General features: G+C 46.7%; 1 protein-coding gene across 5 annotated transcripts in view; it reads left to right on the forward strand.

The window, feature by feature from the left end:
* The window catches only part of ERG (ETS transcription factor ERG), a 244,586-nt gene that overhangs the window by 196,557 nt on the left and 35,975 nt on the right, over positions 1–12,054 (forward strand). For all 5 annotated transcript variants that reach the window (XM_047719911.1, XM_047719905.1, XM_047719922.1 and 2 more), the window contains one exon: positions 8,108–8,259. In XM_047719911.1, the coding sequence (XP_047575867.1) occupies positions 8,108–8,259 (152 nt within the window). The remainder of the gene's footprint in view (positions 1–8,107; positions 8,260–12,054) is intronic.

Raw genomic sequence — 12,054 nt, forward strand, 5'->3', positions numbered from 1 at the left:
GACTCTGGAGATTTGACTTAATGTGTATTTTCCTACAATTTCTATAACGTTTCATGTATCACGTCAGGACAGTGAAATCCACAACAACAATCGCATTTGCTCCTTTCTGCCTCAGCGTTCTGAATCAGACTGGCATACAAGATGCTTCCTAATTAAGCTCGGCCATCTTCCAAGGTGTGGGTAGCACAGTGCTGGAGACTTGCAAACTAGCGAATTTTCCGAACGGTGATAGTGAGGTCAGTTAGTAATAGCTTGTCCTACTCGTAACAGACCTTGAGTCTTTACAGATGTCAGTTCATTGGGCTGCAAAAATGAGACACAGACTGAGAGCCTCACTCAGGGAAGAGTCAGGAGGGAGACAAAGACTTTGCCCTTGCTTTTCTATCTGGGGCAGACCTCTCCTCAACCCCTCTCCTCTGCAGCCACTCATCACTGTCTTTGCCATCTCTTGGGATGTCAAGTGGATGGGCGCCATTTTGTAAAGCAAGAGAGCCTGAGAGTCCCGCTCCCCATTATGACACACGGGGATCCCATGGGCTCACTGTGGGTATTGGCAGAGGGACATGGGGCCCGCTTTGGCATTTTCTATCTTGAACGTGAAATCATTTTGGTCAACCAGAATTTACATAGCCTGTTATGAAAATAAAAGACTGAAGCACCTTGGTGGCTATTGGGGTTAAATCTTTCCTCTCTGAGAAATGAAAGTGTTTTAAGTGAAAAAAAAAAAAAAAAAAAGACAACTCCCAAGATAGAAAATATGCCACATTTCATCCTGAGCATGTAACTAGAGATCTTACTCTATAGAGTATTTTATTTCTAAATGATGAATCCCAAAAGGATGCAATTCTCCCCAGATTTGAAGATCTAGCCGATACCCATTTTCAGCTGTAAAAAGAAATTAAAAACTTCAATAATGAAACTCAGGGAAACTTCAGACCCCTTTCAGGGACAAAGAACTAACTGTTGGTGTGTTGGTGGTGACTTTTAATTAACCGAGTCTTCAGCTGCTCTGGAGCAGGGGAAGGGGACCGGACTGGAGGGAAGAGACTGGGATTCCAGGTGTAAGAGAGCGTATTTAGTAAGGGTAAAAATAACACACAGCTGCGAAGACAAACATCTACAGTTTCAGTCTGAGCGGGGAGCCCTCCATGAATCACTGCTGAGCCCCACCCGCTGCTCAGGCCATGGGGTCTGAAGCAGCTTTTCCACTGCTTCTGATTCAGAAATAAAACAGACCCACAAATTACCCCGGCACTCTCCAGACAATCCCCTCCTTGTCTGGGGTCCTGAAAATACCTTTTGTGGTGACTTACCTCAATTCACGCTATGAAACTCGATTAGGAGTTTATTCGGTCGATTAGGTCTAAGTATGTGCTTTTAGGGTTCTTAGGAAGAAAACCACCTGAGAAGGTGGTTTTTGGTTTGAAACAGGCAGGGAATGCGTGCCCGGGCCAGCCTCCCACAGAGGGCCTTCTCTCGGAACTGACCTCTTTGGGTCAGTTTTAGGGCAGAGCCGCCAGAGCAAACCTTCGTATTTCTCTTAAGGAGCTTCATCACCCAATAAACTAAAAAGAACATTCGGGAAGATGGTGACATTCTAGTAAAAAGTGATGAACTGAAGACTGCCTGAGAGTAACATCAGCTTGCTTATCCACATAGCAGCTGGGGGGATGGAGAATGTGGTCTTCAAGGGAAAACATAGGTCAACTCGGGGAGAGGGGCTTCCTTCACTCAAATGCAGACACCAGGAGAACAGGGATGCTGGGGTATCCCTAGCACCTGGGGCAAAGCCTGCAGACTTGCACCATAAATACTGGTTAAAGGGGTGAATGGATCGAGAAGACCCATGGCTGGGGGGAGTCTAGGGAGTGTGGGTTTATCCAAAGGAGCTATGGCCCAACAAAGGGCTTAGGTTGCACATAGCCAGTGAGGATTTGTATTTGGGGAAGATCAATCTGGAACTAAAGCTTGTGGTGGAGAACAAGGCAGTGACAGTCGTCTCCTAAGGGCAAAAGGAATTCAGGGATAAGAAGAAGGATGGGTCTTGAAAAAATAGATAGATTCTATTTTATAGAATAGATAAAATAGATAGATTGTAGGTGTGTCTCTATCCACTTCTAGAAGTATATTGATGTTCCAGATTTGATTTTGACTTGCCTTGGACTTTTTCTAAGGCCCCAGTTAACAGTGAGTGGAGGCTAAGTGTTGTCAAGTAAGGGAGAATCACAGATTTAATGGGGCTAGTGAGCTCAGGGTTGTCGCCTGGGGCTATGTTTGGTGACATTCTTGGATAAATGAGGTTCATTCACACATACAGGTGACAGCGCAGGGCTGAGGCTCCATTCCTGTCAAGCTAATGCCCACATCTGTGCCATTCACTGTGGGCTCTTTCCATGATAGAATCTCCCCTGCTGTAAGTAGTCTGATGGGAGAAAACCAATGTCAGATGCCACGTTTATTTTGTTTTTCCAAAAACAAAGACCCGACTTTAATTTCCCAGTACATTTTCACAGGTGCATTACCCTTTTTAAAAATAAGGTATTATGTATAGCAACAGCTAAATGAAGCTTTTGTCTCTGGCTGCATTCCACTTGACCTTAAAACCTTAGACCCACTCTTTTCCCAATGGGCCAGTTTCTGTGCTGGTTGGTCCTCAGTTCTTGGGGCCACATTCTGGATCAGATTCCTTCCTGCCGTGCCTCTTAGCATGGGGACCTCTCATTGGATTTCCTGCCACGCTCACCAGTGTAAGCCCATCGTCTCTGCAGAGACCTCAAGGAAGTCTTGTGGGGGGAGCACTTGATATTCTACTGGAAATTGAGATGATCAACATTTTTTAAAAAACTAGACTAATCAAAATTCATATGTATGTCCACATCAACACACCATCTTTGACTTCTCCCTGGAGACCTTGCCTTTGTCTGCATGTGGCCACTCCTGTACAGCTCACATCTGTGAATCTCCCCATAACTGCCTTCGGGGCCACTCCCAGGATATCCTTCTGAAAATACTCAACAGTAACGAAACGGAGTTTTCTGAGGGTCTGTTCAGTTATGTCTCCCATCCAGGAGAATGACTGCTCATGGGGACTTACTATATGAGGTCCTAGGGTGTGGTGGCAAAGTACTTGGACTCAGGACCCCAACAGCCTAGGTTCAAATCAAGTATGGTCTATAAATATTTGTTTGTCCGCAGTGCCTTAGGCATTTTTGGAGGTCAATATGAGTTTAAAACACAGAAATAGAAGATTGTGGAAACTGGCATCTATAGTCTTCCCTCTCTCAAGATCTTTCTGTTTTCATTATTTCCATTATTCTTGATACCCCTTCCCCAATTTCCTGAGTTGGCCAATTCTTTGCAGAGTGTCAAGAAATGGCAAGTTTGGAGGACTAGCTGAGCATGTGTAGTCTCTTTATTTCTGTAGCCAAAGCAGCTGAGATCTGTGTGCTTGGAGCACACTGCTGCTGTGTGGAATGCTCTGGATCTTTGATCAGATCCTGGGAAGGATATTGCTTGCTATATCACCCGGTTCTCTTCAGGAGAAGCCATGAGAGAAAGCTCTGCTTCTGTGGAATAATGGAAACCACGTCAATTAATCCCCTGGATTTAACCATATTAGACACCTCCTGTGGAGTGGAGTATTTGTCTGAAGTATTTGTCCTTCGTGACTGGCTTATGTCACTCAGCATAATGTCCTCAAGCTTCGTGCACCCTCAGAGATTGCAGGATTTCCGTCTTTTAGAGGAGACTTGCATTCCACTGTTGTATACAGCACATTTTCTTTGTCCATTCACCCACGGTGGACAGTTAAGTTGTTTCTGCACCTTGACCATTGTGAATAGTGCTGTAATGAAAGTAGGAATGCAAGTATCTCTTTGAGATTTGGATTTCCATTCTTTCAGATAAATACGTGTAAATGAGATCGCTGGGTCATATGGTTGTCTTTTCTAAAGACTTTCAAGGAACCTCCACTCTCTGTTCCATTGCAGCCGTGCCATTTTGCAGCCCCACCAACAGCGTGCAAGGGCTCCAGTATCTCTACATCCTAGCCAACATTTATTATGTTTTGTTTTTTGTGCTAGCCATCCTGACAGGTGTGGGGTGATCTCTCATTATAATTTTGCTTTGCATAATAATTTCTGTATGCCCCCAAAAGAAAGCGTCATTGAGAGAAATAACCTGAGTGATGCTTATTTGCAAAAAAGAAATTCATCCCCCCCAAAATAAGATACATTTCGCATTCACCAAATTAATTGCCCATTTAGCAAGCATCTAATGAATTGCCTTAGAACTTTCTCAGAAACTGCTGGAAAACATATGCAAGTACTAAGAATACAATATTTAAAGGGATGCGGTTTGCTCTGTGCATTTCAAAAGCACAGCATTGAAGGCCCAAATCCTTATCACGGTGGAGTACAGATCACATGACCCTCTCTCCCAGGCAGGGCTTGCTGCAGGTGGAACACCAACCAGACTGTTCCTGGGAAGCTTCTCCCTGCTGACTTGCAAACCTCAGAATGCCCAGCGTCTGTGCAGCTGCAGGGCTGGAAGCCAGGAGGCGGATTTCCACAGCCTGGGGCTTTCCTCCTTACACCTGGGCCACGAACTGAACATCTTTTTATTGGGAGACCTTTAAATAGACACTTGTTTTCTGAATCATGTTAAGTTTTTTTTTTTTTTTTTCTTAAATAAAATGGTGTCTAAATAGATGCTTCAGGAAAAAAAAAAATTTCCTGCCTACTCCAGGAATTGTCTCTACCTCTTGCTTAGGTTTTTTTAGACATTCCTGGTGTGTCCTACACCTGTTGTACCGGGTAATGAATGAGGGCTACAACAACGTCCTGGGTTATAAACGGTGGGGCTGCCTGGGGGGCTCAATCGGTGAAGCGTCTGCATTCGGCTTGGGTCATGATCTCAGGGTCCTGGGATGGAGCCCCGCTTTGGGCTCCCTGTTCAGCAGGGGAGTCTGCTTCTCCCTCTCTCTCTCTGATGCTCCCTCTGTTTGTGCACACTCTCTCTCTGTCAAATAACATCTTCAAAAAAAAAAAAAAAGCAATTGTGCATGTGGGACAATGCATGCCTTAAGCCAGAGTAACACGTGGGCAGGGAAATCTCAATGCCTTTCTGAAATTAAGCCCTATTTTACCTTGGAAGGACAGCATCCTCCCTTTCCTTGGTGGAGGGGTTCTGTGCGGGGGCTAGAAGCGTGGACAACAGGTGAGGCTGTCCAGCTTCAAGTCTTAGTTCTGACCCCTCCTGGCTCTGGGGTCTGAACAAGCCCCTTCTCTTTTGTGTACTCGGTTTATACCTCCAAAAACTAGAGATGGTGCCCACTCTTGCTGTCCCAGGCTGTGGAAGGACTGATAATGGTTTGGCTCTCAGGACAGGTCCCTCCTGAATATATGCTCCTCACTGGGCTGTTAAAATTCCCAAGAGAATAAACAAGGGGACATGACTGAGAAGCGAGAACAGCACACCCGGGGCCCCTGGGCCTTGATTACCTGCGTGAGACTAGCATGTCGGAGGCCTGTGGGGTGACACTCTCCCTTCTCTGGGACTGGAGTTCCCTTAGAGTTTTTACAAAAACTATTTGACATGGTCAAGAACACAGTTCCATTCTATCTTCCTCCAAAGCTAAAACAGAGTACAATGTTCTGAAGGAGCAGCTTTTGAAAATTGGGTCTGGGGGGCCCATGTGGCTTTTTTTTTTTTTTTTTAAACAATGAAAGCTGAATGGAAAGGCTTACCTGTCTTGCTGGAGAAGAGAGGATTTATGGTGTCTGGTATACAGCAGGCACTCAATTAAAGCGGTCTAAACGGATGAGCAGATGAGGGAACCTGCAGTGCTCACCTAGACTTTTTCGTTGTAGCTAGAGTCATGTTCATCCACTGAGCAGCATCTAAAGCGTTTTCCTGAAAGAACCAAATCTTAGACTCCATCCTCTAGTCCCTAGTAACTCCTCTCCTTGAGGCAAATAGAGCGAAACACACACCCTCCACTCAACGGATGGAATTTTCCAAAGGGACAGGAAACGAAGTCTCAAGTGAAGACATTCCAGTTGTGATATTAGGATGGCGCTTCTAGAGATAAGTGTTTGAAGCCAGGAAAAGTAGCATCAGCAGGAAATAATGCATGTGTAGGCCACAGTGGAAATATAGAGAATCCATACCATGGGAACTCAGACTGTTTTTGTTTTTAAATTTCCTTCATGTTAGCACAGCTGTAGGGATGCCATGAAGCAGGACCATGTGTTTCCAGGCCTGCGGTAAGGCCCTCGTCCTCTGACCCTGACCACGATCTTCTCCCATAGACGTACCTGCTGCTTCCTCAACTTGAGCCCTAAACTCCCTCCATCAGCACCAGGCACGTGTGCAAGCGATGCTGGGAAGAAACCTTGATTTTTCAGAGTTCTGAAGATGCTGAAGAAACTGAATAAATTCTTCCCAGGGCAATTCCCCTCAGGCTGACCTTTCTGTCCACATCTTTGGCTCTCAAGTGAACTTCTCCATCCAACCCCAGCCCCATCCCACCCGAGAGTGCTCTTCTGCACAAAACAATGGTTTTGACCTTCTCAAATTTGAAGGTCAGGTCCATGCCAGGCCCATAGTTTCATGATTCTACCTGCAGAGCTCCAGCTAGTGAGGTGTGGTTAAGTTGAAGAAAAGCTCATTGGAGTGGAGCCCACAACCTCAAGGCCTTAGACACTGGGAGGGAAATCCAACATCCAACGACAATTTGGAGATCCCCAAGAACATGAAAATCCTGTGTTGGGTAGAGCCTGAGAGGCAATTGCCAGAAATCCACCTTAGAAGATGTAACACAAATGTCAAGGCCCCTCAGATACAGTGATCTTGAGTTGACGATCTGTGGGTTCACCTTCTAATCAGCATCGATGTATTTTCCTGTTTTCTGGTTAAGCTGGATTTTCCATTTGGGGTTTCCCTATTAGATATTTCATCATATCTTATAACCTTCAAATCTCACGAACTAGATTTATTTCTAGAAAAAAAGGCAGGTTTGTCTTTATTCAGATGACTGTGACTGCCTTGGTAACAGCAGCTCTGTGAACGGTTCCCGGTTGCCATCCTGACCCCTTTCTGCATGCTCAGAGCTGGCTTCACACCACATCTCAGCCTCAGGGCTGCTGAGTCCTCTCTCCCACCTCCTCCCAGGGCACCAGGCCTGCTTCCTTCTCTGCTTTGCCTGCCCGCATCTCAGCTGGGACACAGCAAGCCTTCAAAGCTCCCAAGATTGGCTGTAGGGATTTGAAATTGGACACAAGGATTTCGTTCTGAGGTTTGCAAGAGGGATGTCATTCTAGCATAAGCCTGGCAGTGTTTTCCAAGCTGGGGTCGCCTCCAAGCATCTGTGTACCCAGCCTGTTTTGAGTCGCAGAGAGAGGGCAATGGCAGTTCACTCTTCCCTGCAAGTGTTTCCAAACAGCTGTCACCAGGGGAGTTTTGACATGACAGTTTCAGAAGGAGCTGGTTTAAGAAACAGAAGCCAGGTGTTAGCTCTACTTCCCCTGTGCCCGCCCTGTCTTTCCACCAAGCATGGCACCATATTAGCACAGCTCCAGCTGCCGGAACAAAACAACGCAGCCTGGAGGGGCTTATCCGACAGGAATTAATTAATTTATTTCTCACAGGTCTGGAGGCTGGAAGTCCAAGCCCAGGGTGCTGGCAGGGTTGGGGTCTGGGGAGAGCTCTCTCCTTGGGCTGTGGACGGCCACCTTCACGGTATATCCTCAGAGGCAGAGACAGAGAAGGAGAGTCTTCTGGTCTCTTTTGCTTCTTGTAAGGACACTAATCCCATCATAGGGGCCCTCATCATCATGACCTCAGGGGGAACCTCATTGCCTCCCAAAGGCCTCACTTCCAAATACCATTACATTGGGTGTCAGGGCTTGAAAAAAGGAGTTCTGGGGGGGACACGGTCATTCAGCCCAGAGCAGACACCATATGTGCCCTTTGACACCTCTGTCCTCCTTCTTCATCAGCCTCCCCACCTTGTCCTTCCTTGCTTCTCTCTGCATATCACAAGAAGGCTGGAGGCAGGCTTTTTGGTGGCAGCAATAATGAAAGGATTTATCTTCTTCCCCTTCAGGAACTCCCCGGATGAATGCAGCATGGCAAAAGGCGGGAAGATGGTGGGCAGCCCAGACACTGTGGGCATGAATTACGGCAGCTACATGGAGGAGAAGCACATGCCGCCCCCAAACATGACTACGAATGAGCGCAGAGTCATCGTCCCAGCAGGTCAGAGGCTCATACTTCACTCTGCTCAGTCTTCAAACTGCCCCTTTCCAGAGCCCCATTCCACTTTCTCTTCCTGCCTCTGGCTTCCATCACCCTCACTGGTCTAAAGGAATTTTTGTACATGGAAGCCGGCAGGAGTCTGGCCACCTTGGGTGAGCTGTCCACTGATATGTGTATGTGTGTGTGTGTGAGAGAGAGAGAGAGAGAGAGAATGGAAATCCATGAAAAGTGGCCTCTCAAGGGAAGAATTGCCCTTTCTCTAAGATTGTTTGGTGTTAGGTATTTTTTTTTTTTTTAATGAAGTGTTATTCATACTAGATGGTAAGCTTTTGAAAAGAAAATCTTATCTGGCAAAATAAAAAGCTGGGAGCAGTGTGTTGCTTGTTCTCAAAGTCAAAAATTCCAGCTATCCCTGGCCTACAATGCAGATTCCGAGAACCGGAGTAATTCTTTGCCACAGAGGTAATTCTAAACTCAAACCAAAGCAATAGCTCTGAATTTGAGGAAAATACTGGAACTTACTTGTTGAGCAAAAACTGAAGAGACACAGGAGAGATGGCTTACATATAGCTCCTCAGAGGAAATACGCCACATAAACCCCAAAATACAAGGACCACAGTGACAACTTCATGAGTCCTTAGTTGATGTCAGGATTTTGGTAAGCAGTTTGGAGACACCATCTCAGGAAATCTTGGGAAATAAGAATCCTTATCATGATTTCCCTGATAAAGAAAATGGAGCTCTCAGAGGTCAACTAACTTTTCCCAGGGCCTACCATTAATAAGAGATACAGTCAGAGTTCAGAAAGGCCTTCCTGGTGACTTTGTTCTCTTCCTGGAGGTGCTGGATTCAGTCTTGATTCCTGATACAGCCCCTGTGGGCTCCCGTCTGTCACTCCTTGTGGCCAGCCATCTGGTCACCTTCTGACTCTGCCTCAGGGGCCTGGACTTACTGTCCCTTCAGCCTGAAACCCTTGATTCCAGGTAGTTCTGTCCTTCATCAGGGCTTTGTGCAAATGTCTCATCAGAGAGGCCTTTCCTGAGGCCTCCCCCCACCCCGCCACCTAGAGCTATTCCTGAATCCACCCATGGACCTCAGCCCCCACCTACCTTGTTTGTCTTTACAGTGTTCCCTCTCATCTGTCATTATACTGCACATCCATGTGACCGTTTGCTTCCTCCCTCCATATAACCTCAGCCCCCCAACGGCCCAACTTCCATGGCCAAGCACAAGGCCTGACATGCAGGAGGTACTCAAAGAGCATTAACTGAGGGGGGATTGGATGAAAGGATACCTGTGCGTGCGTCTGCACAAACTTGACTAAGCCTTGCTCCAGGGGTCATCCAAATTCATCTGTGTGAAGTGTGATGGCGAACGGGCTCCAATCCCCTCCATGGTGTGACTCCCATCCCACTGCCCCTTAGTCTGTGTGCAGTCATGTTCATGGACTTCTGTCGTCTTCCACATAGACCACAGTGCACGGAGAACATCTGGCTTGGGCTCATGGCCTGAGTGTCATTGCAGGATTGTCACTGGTAGGGTGGGGGTAGGTGGTGGTCTTCAGTGAACTGCATGGAGCTGATTTGGTGTGGTTGATATGAAGGGCATTGCTCTTGGGGTTCTCTCTCATCTTGAGGCATCTTGTGAGACTTTTACTGAGGACAGCAAGGGTGAAGTCTCATGTGCACCTGATGACAGGGACAAAACAGGTTTTGATGTTGACTTAAAAGCAGTTGATTTTAAGGGACGCCTGGGTGGCTCAGTTGGTTAAGCAGCTGCCTTCGGCTCGGGTCATGATCCCAGCGTCCTGGGATCGAGTCCCACATCGGGCTCCTTGTTTGGCGGGGAGCCTGCTTCTCCCTCTGCCTCTGCCTGCCATTCTGTCTGCCTGTGCTCGCTCGCTCTCCTCTCTCTCTGACAAATAAATAAAATCTTAAAAAAAAAAAAGCAGTTGATTTTCATATTGGAAGCCCTGTATTTGGTTTGTCACCACAGCTGAGCTACTTACCAGAAACGAATGACTTGCTTCTGGGTCATAGAACAGAAGGTAGTTCCTGCTGATGGGGAAAAATATGGAGATGCAAGTGTCCGAGGCACGCGCCTTGGCTGTGTGGTTCCTAAAAAAAAGCTGAGGGAGCAGGGGTGTTCCTGGGGAGGAATGGAGGAGAGGGGTCCTGTTACCTCAGATGCTGTATGGATATGAGCAGGATGAGGTAGGAACCCAAAGGGTGCCCACCCATACCTGTCTCTCCCTTAGCCTTGTTTCTTAAGAGTGTCATTTCTGCAGTTCAGGTAAAACAATGTTTTTCATTCTTTAAGAGAGGAGAACCAGTCTGAGGAGAGTCTTGTCTTTGTTCCTCATAGAATCACAGACCCTGGAGGTAATGCGTGGTGACCCTCACCCTGTTTACTCCTGAGGTCATATTTCTCTCCTGTGGTCAATGTGCTTTGAAGTCATCAGTATCATTTCCAACAAGGACAGACTTGAGGCTTTCTACCTTAAGTAAAATGTTGAGAAAACAGGAGAGATATTTATATCTCAGTTTAATCAAGTCAAAGCTTCCGCCATTCCTGATATTGTACAGTAGGTGCTCATTAAACATCAATTGGGTGGGTGGAACGATGGTCATGCAGATTGGCTCACACTTAAGGTTTTGTGTAAAAACTGGTTTCATCCCCTGAAGAAAGTCCTCTTTCAGCTGTTGCCTCCTTTGGTTGCTTCACGCCCATGCAGGCAGTTAGTCAGTTAGTAGTGTTTGTAAGAGAGTTGGCTGTGGCTGGTTTTGCAAGTTGTGAGTCTTTCAGTTATTGGCCAAGCTTCACGTGTGTGTGCTCATACAGAGACACACAGATGAACACACACCACACACCCACCCATCCACCCACACCCATCCACCCACCTGCCACACACACACACACACACACACACACACACGGCTACATTGCACAATCCAGATAATTCCCCAATGAGGCCATGAGATTGCAAGCCCTGGTGGCAGCTCTGTCAGCTGCTGGGTCTGTACCTTTAGCTCTAGCTCCAGGACCCAGCCACATACCTCCTGCAGGCACATCTGGGCCAGAGAGTGCTCTGCACACACAGGTGGAATTCTCCAAACCTGGTTCCACCTGGCCCATAGAGTTCCTACTAGTTAAATACATCGATGGACACTCAGAAGTGCTAATCATAAAGATAGCTGAAAAAAATTTTTATGTCTAAGCATCTGCTTTTATTTATTTATTTTTTAAAGATTTTATTTATTTATTTGACAGACAGAGATCACAAGTAGGCAGAGAGGCAGGTAGAGAGAGAGGAAGGGAAGCAGGCTCCCTGCTGAGCAGAGAGCCTGATGTGGGGCTCGATCCCAGGACCCTGGGATCATGACCTGGGCCAAAGGCAGAGGCTTTAACCCACTGAGCCACCCAGGTGCCCCTAAGCATCTGCTTTTAAAATGCAGACCTTTAAATCTTGCACAGTTGCAAAAGGTGGGTGTCATTTGGCTCCAGGGTGTCAGCAGGCAGTGAGAAGGGGATGCCTCATTCAGTATGTGATTAAGTGTTCATAGGATCAAAAGGAAAGTAATATGGGAAAGATGGCCCATCTATTCATTCTGAGTCTGGAGGAAAATGTATTCTTCAGTTTGTTGTAGGAGAGGAGCAGGGAAGTCATGAGAAAAACATTCAATCAGTGAGAACAGTGGACGTTCCAGAAAGCTCTGGCTTATGCCTGTTGTCCTGGAAAAATTGTAGATTGTGCCTCCCCTCTCAAAGTTCACTGGTTGGACAACAAATCACATT

Source organism: Lutra lutra, chromosome 1 (assembly GCF_902655055.1).
Source record: "Lutra lutra chromosome 1, mLutLut1.2, whole genome shotgun sequence".
Classification (NCBI taxonomy): domain Eukaryota; kingdom Metazoa; phylum Chordata; class Mammalia; order Carnivora; family Mustelidae; genus Lutra; species Lutra lutra.